The 17269-nt window shown below is 31.8% G+C and overlaps 1 protein-coding gene across 1 annotated transcript in view; it reads left to right on the forward strand.

Moving 5' to 3' along the window:
- LOC148313305 (orexin receptor type 2-like) overlaps positions 1–17269 on the forward strand; it is a gene marked incomplete at its 5' end in the record, with an annotated part of 56066 nt that overhangs the window by 21424 nt on the left and 17373 nt on the right. The window contains 2 exons of the mRNA XM_088264509.1: positions 4160–4316; positions 15417–15529. Of these exons, the coding sequence (XP_088120635.1) occupies positions 4160–4316; positions 15417–15529 (270 nt within the window). The remainder of the gene's footprint in view (positions 1–4159; positions 4317–15416; positions 15530–17269) is intronic.

The following is a 17269-nucleotide window of genomic DNA, read 5'->3' on the forward strand; positions in this document are numbered from 1 at the left end:
GAAATGATCACTTAACCAAGCCTTTGACAGTAAGCCTTGTGAATGCTAATACTCTCATATTCTTCTTCATCTATGTTGAGATGTCAAAAATTATGTAATGAAAATAACTCATGATTGGAGATAATCCAGATTACAACATATTGAGTGCGTCAAAATACTTGTTCACAAATCTGAATTATCTCCGATTACAGGAGTTATTTTTCATATTATTTTTTGACGAATATAGGAGTCTGGGCATTTACGGGGCTGACAACTGTCATAGGTTGGTTTAAGTAATAATTTTACACACAAATTTATTTCAGCTCACCAATAGATATCTCTAATGAAGTTCTGGTGATTCAAGAACAAGGTTTCTTAATTGGTTCAAATATATAGAACTTCTAAGAATTTGAGTGGTGTGGTTGTCAATAATGGGTAGAATTGGTGAATGTAACACGTGTGTAAAGTGATCACTTAAACCAGCTATATTCTTCATCATCCTTGATGAGATGTCAAAAAATAATATAATTCAGATTTGTGAACAAGTATTTGGACATTCCAACCTGTCTTAAAAAGAAAGTTTATGAATCCTGCATACTGCCAGTGAGCATATGTGCACTAAAGACTATGGCTCTGACAGGGAGAAATGCAGAGAAGCTTAATTGATCACACACAGCAATCCATGAAAAAAATCCATGCTTAGTTTTAGCCGGAGGGATACAATAAAAAAATTAATATACCACGAAAAAACCGATGTAGAGGACATCATGGATCGCGTAGCATATCTCAAATGGCAGTAGGCAGATTGCAAGATAGGACCCCATAAGATGGACCCCTAGAATTCAACGATGGAGTCCTTGGGAGAGCAAAAGAGGTGTCGGAAGACCCCAAAAGAGATAGTCTGACGACACAGTCGCTGTGGGGGATAGAAACTGGCTGCAAGCAGCAACCGACCGGAGAAAATGCAAAGAAGGGGAAGAGGCCTATATCCAGCAGAGGAGGTCAGAGAGCTCATAAAAAGAAGAAGATGATTTGGACATACTCTAAATGTTTTTCTCGTTGAATTTCGTTTTTATTTTGGTCTTCATCATTTATTTCTTAAATACAGAAATATTATACTACATTATAATACGATTATATTAAATACCCACATTTAGGATTTCCTCAATTTTCTGTCCCCTCGGGATATATGAGGAATCTTATTAAATCCTTGAAAGAAAAATCTTATTATGAAAATCCGACTGAAATAGCTGTATTTATAATGTCGTTTATTTTTAATCTTATTCTCATTTATAAATTTCGACATTGTTTTTTGAAGAATAAAATAACAACTAAGACAGGCGCCGTGGCGTAGTTGGGTAGACGCTCGACTGCGAAACTGGCGTCGCGGGTTGGATTCAAAATCACTTAAACCAGCTTTTGACGGTCGTAAGTTCTGTAAATGCCCAGACTACTATATTATTCTTTATCTCAAAAAATTAAACAAATTTTGTTGTTGAATAATCAATAGATCCTTTTGTACCAAGCGCACTCAAACAAATCGAGTGGGTTTGTGGTATAGTGGTTGCGTCTTTGAGTCAGAAACTCAGGGTTCGACCCCTTATCTGTCACGACTTCATTCCTGTTTTCTGAACCAAGTCGTCTCGGCCAGCGGTCGGCAAACTCATTAGTTTAACAGAACAAAATGTATACCGTACAACAAATGAGTTTTCATTTAGGAAATGCATATCGCTCACTCCTTTCAAGAACGTCATAAATCAAAAAACTTGCTTTTTCAGGAGAACGTTTTTAAAATTGAAAAATATAATACAATGTATTAAAAATAAATATGAAGCCACTTATTGAACTTTTTACTATGCAACAGATCTTTTTAGGTAAAATCTGAAGGTTTTTTCTCCATTTGAAAAATATTTATTTTATTTTTAAAAAAAAATTAAACCATACCTTTTCATCAAAATGCAAAAACAACATTTTCTGCCCTGTAGCGGGTAAATATTATGTTTAAAATATGCCCCTTTTGCTGGGATATAATACATTTTCTGGGCATTCCGAAAACATGCTCAACTCAAAATTCACGATTTTTGATTTATGACGTTCTTGAAAGGAGTGAGCGATATATCAAACAAAAAAACTATACGAGTAAGAGTAAAGTACGCTGGTTATTAATCAAATAATGTTACTATTGATATATAAAAAAAGATAAAGAAAAATATGGTTGTCTGGGTATTTACAGGGTTTACGACCTGTTATAGGCTGGTTAAACAGGTGTACAATTCATCATTTATCCAAACAACAACCACAATGCTCAAACTATGGATAAATAGTATACAACTACATACACATAGAATATATATAACTTATGAAATTCGAGGAGTGATGTTGTACCTAAATAACCGTCATGCTGCTTTCCCAAAGAGGTAGGCTGGAAGAATAGAACGCCACACCAATCTGTCATTGTAAACCATATTCGCGTCTTTTACATTCATGTATCTTCATATACCCGCTGATTGTTCCAGACCTTACTAATTTCAAGTGATTCAAATTCTCCAGCATGTCATTTTTTTCTCTGCTTTTATCACCATCGGCATTTGTTAAATACATTTACAACATTTTGAGTGTGTCCAAATACTTGTTCACAAAATCTGGATTATCTCCAATTACAGGAGTTATTTTCATATTATTTTTTGATATCTCATCAAAGATGAAGAAGAATGTGGAAGTCTGGGCATTTACGGGGCTTTTAAAAATGGTATTTTCTGGCGTTTCTCATGTGTGTGATTATAATCCAGGATTCGGATCTCACATACTAATATAAGAGTTTCTGCTTAGTAAAAAGCTTCTTTACATCTCACCAATAGATGTCTCTAGTGAAGTTCTAGTGATTCATGAACAAGGTTTCTAAATTGGTTCATATATATAGAACTTCCAAGAATTTGAGTAGTGTGGTTGTCAATAATGAGTACAATTGGTGAATGTTACACGTGTGTAAAGTGATCACTTAAACCAGCCTATGACGGTCGTAAGCCCCGTAAATGCCCAGACTTCCATATTCTTCTTCATCTTTGATGAGATATCAAAAAATAATGTTAAATACATTACTATTTGCATATTTTATTTATTGTTTCAGCATCAACTTTGTGGGAAGACATGTTACAATGATTAAAGAAAACACTTGTTTTTTACCACTTGAGTTTTATTATAGACTACATGTTTCAGAAGTTAAACTTCCATCATTCAGGTCTGTTTAATAACTAAAATATTATTTTACAGACCTGAATGATGGAAGTTTAACTTCTGAAACATGTAGCCTATTTACAACATTTTGAGTGTGTCCAAATACTTGTTCACAAAATCTGGATTATCTCTAATTACAGGAGTTATTTTCATATCATTTTTTGACATCTCATCAAAGATGAAGAAGAATATGGAAGTCTGGGCATTTACGGGGCTTACGGGGCTTTTAAATTTTGTAAGCCCCGTAAATGCCCAGACTTCCATATTCTTCTTCATCTTTGATGAGATGTCAAAAAATGATATGTAGTCTATAATAAAACTCAAGTGGTAAAAAACAAATGTGTTTTCTTTAATCATTACTATTTGCATGTTTGTAAATATCAAATTGTATAAATGGAAAACTGCAAAACTAAAAATTACTGTAAATTTTAAAGCGCCCTTAAGGCGATTTACACGAAAACTGTCATATGTTAAACAATTATATGGCTAACAACTAATGAGATTACCTTATGATTACCCAATATAAAAATACAACATATCCTGGGTATGCTGGCAAACGTTAACTCTTAAATCTCTGTTTGGCTAATCCCTGTTATTTAAAGCTTTTAGCCTGATTAATTGAACTTAAAGTTGTATTAACTTTTCAAATCACATTTACTTGAGAATTCATACCACTTTATTGTATTTTGCCAGTTTAAAGAACGTTGAAAACTTTATAATATGCATCATTAAGTCAAATTGTATATTTTTGAGTTGACGTCTTTTGCCAGTACACCCACGATATATAGATTTTAACTTATGTGGTATTCACCAAGTACAAAAAAAAAAAATAATGATTTTAACTGGATGAGGAAAAGATAGACATATGAGGTAAAGACGAGCGTGGTATCTTTTTTCAGGGGAATTTTTTATGTCTGTCTTAACAAGGCATTTACTTTGTCTTCAGGGGTGACCAACAACCGGCGCAGCACCATGTCAGCTCACGCCAACTCCAGCACGGAAGCCCAAGTGCGCACTCGCAGGAAGGCCGCCAAGATGCTGGTCGCTGTGGTCATCATGTTCGCCGTCTGCTACTTCCCAGTGCATCTCTTCAGCGTCCTCAGGTATTATATTACTCAATGATTCGGCATCAATACAATAATTATAATAAATAAATATATAAATGTGATTTTCCATTTTTTAATTAAAATGTGATTGTTTTAAAACCACTATAAATATTTTATTATAACTTAATTATAATGTCTACCCGTTTCGAAGCTAACCGCTTTTTTATCAAGACTGATTTATACTAAAACACTTAACAAAATCCAAAATATTTTGATGGCTAGGCAAAGGAGCTTGGGTAGATCTTAAGTGGCTTTTATTTTTTTGTGTTGATTGGCAGACACAGTCACAAGGGATCAGGGATGATAAGTGATTGGAAGCATATTTCATAACGAACTTTTAGCAAAATCATTTACTTAAAATAAAACTACAGATGTTTTCATCAACATGTTTGTATTTTCAAACATCTGTAGTTCTGGAACCAAGTGATGTTTCCATTAATTAACACAAAAGGTGGTTAGGTAGACGTGTTATATTTGTATTTTAAATTCTTCAGGTATCTTTATAAACTTCTAAAAGAATCTATGAAAGTCTGAGCATTCCTGGACTTACAAAATGGCATTTGGCTGGCTTAAGCGATCACTTTATACACTTGTGTAACGTTCACCATTCTGCCCATTATTGAACAATCCATATTGCATCAATTCTTGAAATCTGTATTTTATTAAGTTTCAGACTGAGGTTATTGTTTAGAACATTGTTCTGTAAAGTGTGTGCCGCGGCACACTTCGCTCACTCCTTTCAAGAACGTCATAAATAAAAAAACTTGATTTTTCAGAAGAGCGTTTTTAAAGTTTAAAATATAATACAATGCATTAAAAATAAATATCAAGCCACTTATTGAACTTTTTACTGTGCAATAGATCTTTTTAGGTAAAACCTGAAGATTTTTTCCCCATTTGAAAAATATTTAGTATGTTTTAAAAAATAATGAAATAATACCTTTTCTTCAAAATGCAAAAACAACACTTTCAGCCCTATAGCGGGTTAATATTAAGTTAAAAATATGCCACTCTTGCTGGGATATAGTACATTTTCTGGGCATTCCGAAAACATGCACAGCTGAAAATTGTCGATTTTTGATTTATGACGTTCTTGAAAGGAGTGAGCGACTTGTGTACCGTGGTGATTAGTTGGTGTGCGGCGGAAAAAAGTCTAGTTTTGTGAAAATAACACGATTGCCCCAAATTTTGATTGCCTGTGCTCAGTGAAGTAGGTTCACATTTCGCATTAAACATAATTTATTAAATATGTTCCATAATACACCCATACTTCGCTTTACGGCCTAGATACGTAACTTCGACGCAAAACGAAAAGCCGTATAAGGAATCAATTATTCTCATACAAATTCTTACAAATTCAATGGGATTGGTTCCAAATTTATTATATATGTAATATTTATCATTCAAAATACATTTAATAGTTTTATTTCATTTAAATCAAAAATACATACATAACAAACACATACATTTGTACGTAAAATAATAACAGACTCCAAAAACCAACAATAATCTAAAAAATGAAAATGAAAAAAACTTCATGTTACATAAAATATGTGTATGTATATGTACATGCATTTTTTTAATGGCTTTAATCTGTAGAAGATGAAGAAATGGTAATTTACAGATCACTATCATCATCATTTTTCGCTGGTAAGGATGGGCCTGGCTTGTCCAACGTTGTTTGTCTCGCCTTCTTGTCTATTTAGTTTTTCAGTGATTTATAACAACTAATGGCTTAATGGAGTTAATTCATCAAAAATGTGTTTTTTTCGCCGTTATAGCGAAACATTTTAAGCTGTAAATCGAAAACGTGCCTTAATTGAAGAAGGGCGGTAATAGAGAAATGCCGTATAAAGAGCGGCCGTATAGCGAGGTATGGGTGAATGGTAAATATGCAATTTAAAATAATAATTTACCATGTTTTGTATATTGTATAATAACCATAATAATAATAATAATAATAAAACCCTTATCCGCACCCCAATGGTGCATAGGGCACTGTGTCATATAAACGCAGTGTTATCTTGATCGTTTACACATGAAAGAAGGGTGATCAGCCCTCCACTTCAGGTACCAGTCCATGGTAATATTGAATAAATATTACAGTGAAAATAATAAATATATTCACGATAATTTTAAAATATGAAATTTTTTAATTTGGTAGGTGTACCTTGAATAGAAAAAAGTTTGCGAATATATTTCTCGTTTACACGAATCAACTGTGCAATTCTTCCAAGAAACAATCAACATTATCCATCTTAAGGTATGCTTACCCTTTTTAACGTCATAATTGGCAAATAAGACCCGGATACGGATAAGCCTCTAGCTCCCATTACTGTAGCATCATGTCGCGGCCCAAGGCACGAGCGGCCCTGCTCCTGTCAGTCTAATCCCTTCAAAGGACTATTCGATTGGGTGGCTGCCCTTATGGAGTCTGGTTTGTTGTCTAACCCTCAGCCGCATGACGTAACGATGGGGTAAACAACCTTTGGCCACGACAGCAAAATTGACAAACGTGAGACAGGTAAAATAAAACCCTCGAGAAAAAGACTTATAATTTATTTTTATTTTTTATTTTTTATTATTTTTTTCTTTCAATTTCTTATTTTTTTCTTATTTTTTATTTCATTGTTTAAATAAAATGTTGTAAAACATATATGGCTGACTAAGTATTGCACCCACCACTTAGTCAAGCTGGAATACAGAGTTTAAAAAAAAAAAAAAATTATGTGTGTAATCTAAATGATTTGCTGATGAATATTGATAAATCCTTGTCCAACTAAAAATATCATTTTTTCAGGTCAGTTTTTCAGTTAGGTTTTTGAAAGAGATGAATGTGTAAAGAGATGTATGTTTATTTTTGTTAAGAAGTGAAGAATTTTTGCAAATGAAAATAGTGTGGCATTCTATTTTCTCTGTTTTGGGGAAGCGGCGTGATAGATAATTAGTTATTTAAAAAAAACACACACAAGTTTACAGGAATTTCAGCGAAAAAAAAAGTATGAATAATTTTTTTTTCATTGATTTTTTCATTGCCTAGATTTCCAAATTTCAAACTATATTATAATTTTTTTTAAAAGAATTACTTACTTTATTCATTGATTAGGCAGTAATTTTGTGGTAATATCAATCCATTTTTAATTTGTATTTACTTTGGTATATACCACTATTTCTCAATCTATTGTGACATGTATTTCGATGCATTTCGCATAAATTTTCGTTGAAAATAATGTGAAATGCATATAAACATGTATCACAATAGTTATTAAGAAAAATTAGTGAATTGATGAATGTTGTACCTGTGTAAATTGATCACTTAAACCAACCTATGACAGTTGTAAGCCCTGTAAATGCCCATACATCCATATTCTTCTTCATCTTTGTTGAGATGTCAAAAAAACAATGAACAAAATAATAAAAAATTAAAATTAATTATTCAGTTGCGAGTAAGGCCTTAAAGTAGATGTAATTCAACACATACTTGCCTTTGTACTTTAATTGTACCTTCTTAATGTGACCTTGCCTTATGACGTCAACCGTTAAGACGAAAATGTTATTCTAGCCAAACAAATCGGTTACATTAGTCCGATGGTTTCGGTTTCCTACTTAGATGTATCTTGCCACGTTTGTGTGGTCTGCTTCTGGCGATATTGTTTAAACTTCCGTCAGTTTTAACTAACGGTTGGTGTTTATCAAACTAAGCTAAAACTGAACTAACTATCGCACTGCTTCTCTACAGGAGTAAGCAGAGAAGAAGCGCATTAGCCCTCTTCCAAATTTAAACATCTCCTCATATTTCACCTACTCCTTTTTTTTTGAAAACTTGACTTTTTAGGAGATTTTTTTTTAATTTTAAAATATAATGAAATGTGCAACCGATCTTTTTAGGTAAAACTTGAATGTTTTTTCTCTATTTGAAAAATATATAGTACATAAATCAAAAAACTTGATTTTTCTAGCAGAACGTTTTTAAAGTTTAAAAATATAAAACAATGTATTAAAAATAAATATCTAGCCACTTATTGAACTTTATACTGTGCAACAGATCTTTTTAGGTAAAACCTGAAGGTTTTTTTTTCCATTTGAAAATTGTTTAGTATATTTAAAAAAACCTTTTCTTCAAAATGCAAAAACAACACTTTTTGCCTTATAGCGGGTAAATATTAATTTTAAAATATGCCGCTTTTGCTGGGATAAAGTACATTTTCTGGGCATTCCGAAAACATGCACTACTGAAAATTGAGGATTTTAGATATATGACTTTGTTGAAAGGAGTGAGCGATATGTACACTTTTCGATTATTCAGACCACGAGCTGATATGACCACGCTCAAGTATTTGACCTACTTGATCATGGGATATTTTCCTCGATCTTCTTCTGCTCTTATTTCCATCTTTATTCACTTCACAAATATGTTTTAGAGTTCTTTCCCACATGCCCAAACCACCTCAATACACCTTTCTTTATTTTATCGTACTTGAATTCCCCTATTTCACTATTAGAACATCCATCATATATCGTGCTGTCGCCCATTCAGCCTATTTTCATCTTTTTTTGCCAGCTCCATGCTTCACGTGTGTAAAGTAATGACTTAACCAGACTTATATATTCTTATTCATACTGCATTCACATTAATATATCTCTCAAATCGCGTTAGAATTTTCGTTAATTTCTTATTTTATTTTTAAAATAAACAATTATTCTGACACAATATGTTGAGCAGCTCTTTCATATTTGTGGTGATACTCAAAAGCAAGGTTTATAAGGTGACGTCTAGGTTGTTAGTCCCTGAAATACAGAGGTCCTTTTTTGTAGCACTGAAAATTCTGTACAGTACAGCTGAATATTTAAATTTGCGGTCTAATAATTTGAAGAAAATGTCGTCCTTTGTCGGCAGCAGACATCTGTTTTTTAAAATATTTTGGGTAAGTCGCAATTGTCACTGAACAAAAATTAAGACTCTCAAAATATAGTGAATTTCACAACTGGTACAAACTCGTTTGTGGTCTCAATCTTGTGGATTGGTTTGCACCATCAAATGACTACTCCCTCGCTATTCAGGTATATTATGCGCCACCCTCTTCAGCTCCTCGTGCGTTGAAATGAAAAATGTCGTCTAGTTTATTAATTTATATATTTATTTTATTTAAAATATAGTTATAAATTACAATTATTAGTTAGAAGAAAACAAAACCCAAGGATGAATGTATTTAAAGATGATGAAATTATAGAAAAAGTTAATGAAATGAAATATTCGGGTGTAATATTGGATTCAATATTGATCCTGCGCTGGGTCCCTTTACTGGGAGGTGTTGTCATGTGTTATGTGAAAGCAATAGTTAAATTCATATATATATACATAATATATCAGCAATCGTCAATTTTTAGTTGTGCACGTTTTCGAAATGCCCAGAAAATGTACTATATCCCAGCAAAAGCGGCATATTTTTAACTTAATATTTACCCGCTACAGGGCAGAAAGTGTTGTTTTTGCATTTTGAAGAAAAGGTTTTGTTTAATAATTTTTTTTAAATATACTTAATATTTTTCAAATGGAGAAAAAACCTTCAGGTTTTACCTTAAAAGATCTGTTGCACAGTAGAAAATTCAATAAGTGAATCGATATTTATTATTAATACATTTTATTTTATTCTTAAACTTTAAAACGATCTCCTGAAAAAGGTTTTTTATATATGACCTTGTTGAGGTATACTTCTGTTAAGAAGAAGAAGAAGACCTTGTTGAATGTTTTGTTTCGTTGTTGAAAACAAATTGTTGTAGCATACGAGTATAGTTGTTTGACTGTCATACGTTGTGATTTTTTCATATATTTTCTCTGTAGAAAGACTGGTACAGAGAAGGACGTCTCAGAATTTTTAGTTTATTTTCAAAATAACTTGAGGAAATATTAAACGAAAATGGCAATATTTTTAGTTTCAATATTTATTGTTTATTTATTTTGTAATAATAAAGCTTATAACGTAAAAATATTTTTAAATCGTAAGACAATTATGTAGGCATTTAAATAACTCCACATATATGTTATGAATACATTGTTGTATATTTAGAGAGAAAAGAGAAGAAACGGTAGGTGTGTGTGTGTGTGAAAATACCATTAGGGTAATTGTATGGTATAAATTGGAATATGCAAAAAGGAAAAATAAAATTTATTATTTTTACTAAACAATGCATAACTCGTACCACCCCAACCAATAATCCCATACTGTATCATCAGGGTTGATTAAATTTAAAAAGTTTCTATAACTCCTGAAAATAAATCCTGAAAACGCTTTCAGGAAAATCTTTGGAGCTATTTTCAGCCATTTTTTCTTCACGCTAAATATATTTTAAGACTTCTTGAAGCTCGTTCATCCTGTCTAACCTGCTTCAAGCACATTCTTAATAGAAAGCGTTCCTCGTAGAATATGAAAATTATTGCAGTTTCCCAAACTCAACTGGCTCTGCTGCTGAATCTTAAAAATATTCATTTACCATTCAATATGTTTAGATTTTTATTTTATTATTTTTTAAATTTATTTCTTTGGGGCAACAACAGCAACATATGTAAAAAACGACATTGAAAGATATACATAAAAAATCCAATTATATTTAACCACAGAAACATAAAGATTAGTAAAATTTATTTAGTGTAGATCTAGCAAATGAACATGTATTTATGAGAGAAAATGTGCATGTGTAAGAGGGTGTGTGTGTGTGTGTGATGTTGATTCTAGTAGGGACATACATACAATGCAGAGAAGCAAAGTATATCCACATATCGTAGAAATTTTTTATTTTATATTCTCAATATTATAAATACAGTAATTCCCCCTAAAACGTTGAGATAGGTACCGCGTTATCGGAGGGAATTTTTATATGGGGTAAATGTTTTTTATTGTACTCTTTCAATTTTAATTTATTCAAATCCGCTGTTTAAAATGTGAAAATACAATAACACCTTATAACGTTCCCTCCGATAACGCGAAACCTATGTCAATCTTTTAAGGGGATTACTGTGTTTGAATGATTTACTTTGGGTATAAATTTGTTGATAAAATAATAAGTTAAAATAATAAACTAAGTCTCTAACTAAAAAACAAGAAATGTTTATTTTATAAAATTTTGTCTTGACATTTTTTTGTGGATCTGCATTTTATATAATCAAATAACAAATTAGTTGTTTTTTTCAAATATAATTTATGTGACCAATGATTGGGTTTCGATGTTAACAACATTTTAGTCTGATGATGTCGATTACGACAAAATGAATTAAAACTGCGAAATAAAAATAAACAAAGTCTTTAACTCAAACCCCAAAAGTGACATGTCATTTCGTACATTCACCTTATCAAAATGAAAAAGACGATTTAAAAATTGAGATTCCATAAGCAAAGTATTTAGTGTCACTCAAACTTTTATTAGTTTATATCAACATGACAAGTCACTTAATTTGATTTCAAGTTATTTTAAAATCTTTCCTTTATCAAAACTTAAATAAATTCATCTTTTCATATCAATTTAACGTTTTAACCAAAAATTGTGAACATATCGCTCGCTCCTTTCAACAACGTCATAAATCAAAAAACTTGATTTTTCAGAAGATAGTTTTTAAAGTTTTAGAATACAATAAAATGCATTAAAAATAAATATCAAGCCACTTTTTGAACTTTTTACTGTGCAACAGATCTCTCCATTTGAAAAATATTTAGTACATTTAAAAAAACAATTAAACAATACTTTTTCTTCAAAATGCAAAAACAAAACGTTTTGCCCTGTATTGGGTAAATATTAAGTTTAAAATATGCTGCTTTTGCTGGGATATAGTACATTTTCTGGGCATTCCGAAAACATGTACAAATGAAAATTTACGATTTCTGAAATATGACGTTGTTGAAAGGAGTGAGTGATATGGTATTTACTAACTGCTGCATTTGTTCAGAATCGAATTATGGTAAAAAAAAAATAAGTATAAGTGTCTCAAGTGAAAAAAAAAACAGATTTGTGAGTAAGTATTTGGACATGTTAAAAACTTTGTGCAATTATATAGATGGGTTTTAAGAGGTACCTAAAGTGTTATTCATATATATGTAAAACTTGTATATCAAGTTCATAAACATTGCTCTTCTAAATAGTTTTAAGTTCAAGAAATTCGACCCTCAAAGAAATCTTAGTTAGGCTATGGATTTTTGCTAAAGAGTAAGCTGACCACTTGTTCAGTCTTTATTCGGCCTATTAAAATCATAAATATTCTATTTTCTATACTAAAAGCATTGTTAACATTGTGATATGGTAATATAACACTCTCCATATCATTCATCATTCACATTGTATATTACACAAAGTACTTTTGTACACTTTTAAGTGGTATTACGTTTATTATTTTTTGACATCTCATCAAAGATGAAGAAGAATATGGAAGTCTAGGCATTTACGGGGCTTACGACCGTCATAGGCTGGTTTGAGTGATCACTTTACACACGTGTAACATTCACCAATTCTACCCATTATTGACAACCACACTACTCAAATTCTTGGAAGTTCTATATATATGAACCAATTTAGAAACCTTGTTCATGAATCACTAAAACTTCACTAGAGACATCTATTGGTGAGATGTAAAGAAGCTTTTTACTAAGCAGAAACTCTTATATTAGTATGTGAGATTCGAATCCCGGATTATAATCACACATGAGAAACGCCAGAAAATACCATTTTCATTTTTATTATTAAGCTTATAATTTGACCAGATAATTTATTTACAACATTTTGAGTGTGTCCAAATACTTGTTCACAAAATCTGGATTATCTCCAATTACAGGAGTTATTTTCATATTATTTTTTGACATCTCATCAAAGATGAAGAAGAATATGGAAGTCTAGGCATTTACTAATAAAAATGAAAATGGTATTTTCTGGCGTTTCTCATGTGTGTGATTATAATCCGGGATTCGGATCTCACATACTAATATAAGAGTTTCTGCTTAATAAAAAGCTTCTTTACATCTCACCAATAGATGTCTCTAGTGAAGTTTTAGTGATTCATGAACAAGGTTTCTAAATCGGTTCATATATATAGAACTTCCAAGAATTTGAGTAGTGTGGTTGTCAATAATGGGTAGAATTGGTGAATGTTACACGTGTGTAAAGTGATCACTCAAACCAGCCTATGACGGTCGTAAGCCCCGTAAATGCCTAGACTTCCATATTCTTCTTCATCTTTGATGAGATGTCAAAAAATAATATGAAAATAACTCCTGTAATTGGAGATAATCCAGATTTTGTGAACAAGTATTTGGACACACTCAAAATGTTGTATTACGTTTACACAAAGTGAACGATGAATGTTAAGGAAACATGTTTGATTTATTGTGTCATGTTTGCCGGGATTAAATGTCATCGTTTCGGACTGCGAAGACATGATTGTGAATTACAATTTAGTCCCTTTGCTGGACCACCGTACAAAGGATTTAGTATAATCCTGTCTGTCCATTTGGTATTTCAATATTTATCTTCATGTAGCTCCTGCTATCCTGGTACATCTCGGAAATTACAAGACTTGAATTAGAGACGCTGACATTTCAATTAGTTTGTCAGTAAGGGGAATATAATATTTGGTGAATTATCTTTCATCTCCGTAGTGTAATGGTAACAGTGTTAAGCTAACGTGCTTGAGACCCTGGGTTCGATTTTCGGAAGGGTAAAAATTAATTTCGATCATTTTTACTGCAATTATTTATTTAATATTATCCTCGACTGGCATATTAATTTAATTGCAAATAAATAACAATCTGAGAGAGAATACTGAAACTATTCGATGTGTAGTGCCTTTCGCACCATTGGGTGTAGATAAGGATTTAAGGTTGAAGACTTTATCGATTTGAAGCAAGAACATAATTTTCGTATCAAAATATTAGATTTTTTTTTAATTTTGGTGTTAGCTTTGTGAAATAATATGATAATTTTAAAATAAAAGTAAATCACTTATAAAATACCACTTTTTTGAGATATACCAAGTAAACATGACTAATTTTGAGAAAAAATAATAAAAACGGATGATTTTTCCATGAGCCATTTCCATAAAATCCGCCTCTAGGGCACTTAGAGAACTTTTGATGTATTTTGTATATCCAAACCATTTTTAACTTTGTGGTATGGCAATATAACACGAGAGTATTGAAGAGACTTATCATAAATCGTTTACTTTGTGTAATACCATTTAAAATACCGTTTTAAGTTGAATTTCACAAAGTGAACGATGAATGATAAGGAGAGTGGTAAATAAAGATGTTTTCATCAACAGGTTAAATTACATTATTTTTTTGTAAATTATGTGTTAATGCCTACTTTGTACACTTAACTAAATAAATAAACAAGTATTTTTTTAAAGGAATAACCCGCAAAGCGTCTATTTTAGATGCTTGTCTGCAGGTAGGATAGTAAGGCTAGGGAAGGTAAATGTGAAAAATACATCGCAAACACCCAGACCAATTGAAAATAAATATTTCTTGAATTCATTTTGCAATTGGCGGGATTTGAGCCCGCGACGCCAGTTTTGCAGTCAAGCGTCTACCCAACTACGCCATGGCGCCTGCCTATCTACAAGTATTTTGTTTTAAAATTTAAAATAGAATTATGCTAAAAGATTAATAAAATAACATTTGTAATTCTTGTTTTCCTGAAGTCTGGAAAAAATTAGAAGAGGCCTTCATCCAGCAGTGGAGAGACGGCTGACAAAGAAGAAAATGGAGAAGCTAATTTGGATGAATAAATTGTGAAATTAAAATAATATAATGTTCTAACATTTGTCATTACGTCCGCCTCCGTAGTGTAATGGTCAGCACGCTCGGCTACCGTTCTGGAGGTCCCAGGTTCGATTCCCAGGGGGGTCAAATAAATAATAGTGATTTTTTCACCGTAATATTTATTCCATATTACCCTGGACTGGTACCTGAAGCGGAGGGCTGATCACCTTTAATTCATGCGTAAACGATCGAGACAACACTACGTTTATATGACGCAGTGCCCTATGCACCATTGGGGTACGGATAAGGGTTTTATTATTATTATTATTAACATTTGTCAATCTTTTTGTTACAGATATGCGTTTGGTATGCAGCAGTCTGATGTCATAGCATTCCTAGCACTTGTAGCACATTGGCTGTGCTACGCAAACAGTGCCATAAATCCCCTAATTTACAATTTCATGAGTGGTAAGTAAAAACTTTGCCTCAAATTTAAATTTTACTTGGTTAAAACGCCCATTTCTTAAAAATCTATCGTGACACGTGTTTCAATGTATTAAGTGTCATTATCAAACACCGTTCTACTGTATTTAATAATAATTGAAAACGAAAAATGAATAATTTTTCAACTTATTTGACATTATAAATTATTACATGTAAATTCACAGTTAATTCGGAACACATTATGAAACATTTGAAACATTTATTTATTTAAAAAAAAACACATTTTACAAACATAAAAGTAGCACATATAATAATATTTCCGATGAATAAATCCATGACTTATTTTAGGATTACAGTTTAAAAGGTACCTACAGAAAAAAAATATAAGAAACAAATTAAACAGGATACTAAAAAACAAACTAACTAACCATCACGCCGCTTCCCCGCAGGAGTAGGCAGAGAGAATAGAACGCCACACCACTCTGCCTTTGCAAACATTCTTCGCCTCTTCCACGTTCATGCATCTCCTCATACATACCCGCCGATTTTTACGACTCCTAGCCTGACCTCTTTCAAGTATTTGGCATACCTGATAGTGCCATGTTTTTCTCGGTCTTCTTCTGCTCCTGTTTCCACTTACATTCGCCTCATAAATAAAACAGGATACGTAAAAAAACAAAGAGTGGAGATTTAGTAAAACAATTAAATAATAATATTTTTTTAAAACACAGTCAGAACAGAAGTAATAAATGAACGTGACAAAAACACAAATGAAAGTATTTTTTTTTAAATAAACAAAACTAACTCATTTAAAAAAATAATGCTGTCTTGAATTTTGGATCTTCTGTATGAGTATAAAAGGTGTCTCAATCTATCGTTCTTTTATATGACAGTCCAGTTTATAAAAGTCATTTAAGTATCTCGAAGCTGTACTTTTCTTTAGATGCAATTATTTTTCACCCTTAAATAGTTTGAGAATGGCTGTTTTCTTTAAATGGTTTCTACTTTTGGGACGAATAAAATATGAAAAAAAAAATCAATTTAATAATACATAAATATACACACATTTTAATTTCCTCTAATTTAAATCATTAATGCACTCCGATTACCCCATATAAACAGGGTAATTAATTAGTAAACTATAGTTTTCAGTGAAATTATAGTAATAAAGTTGAAAGTTTATTCACGATAGCGTAGATGAGTGTTCTTTATGAGCGTTTCACTGTCCATGCATATTAAAATTTAATGAATTCGTTAGCTTGGCATTAATAATGAGTCACTATGAAAATTAACGCGATATCCGTACTAAAATTCAAAAGGAAAATTAAATTCACATTCGAGTATTTAAACGGCGCTATACGCTTTGGCCGGTCACCGTATTATTTAAATTTTATTCAAATTATTCGTACATCTCGTAAAACTTTTGTTTACGCATTAGTAACGCCGCTCTCCGCACAAAATGTCGTAACTGAAAATTTTGTTAATTTAAGCTTTATTCAGGTATTTTATCCGTATAAATAGTTTTCTTTTAGAAATGGTAGTTACATTTATAACTCACTTTGCGTATTTTGTATAAGGTTTATATCGCCGGAATTGCTGGAACTTTTAGAGTTTCCAGTAGAATCACCAGGGCAATTGACACTTTAGCGCTTCCAACGAGTAGAACAAACTCTAAACAAAGTTATTTTATATCGTTCATCAAAATTGGTATACTTTATATTTATTTTTTCGAACCCTTATCCACACTCCAATGGTGCATAGGGC

This window comes from Brachycentrus maculatus, unplaced genomic scaffold (assembly GCF_059751285.1).
Source record: "Brachycentrus maculatus isolate JH-2025_06_01 unplaced genomic scaffold, ASM5975128v1 h1tg000015l, whole genome shotgun sequence".
Classification (NCBI taxonomy): Eukaryota; Metazoa; Arthropoda; class Insecta; order Trichoptera; family Brachycentridae; genus Brachycentrus; species Brachycentrus maculatus.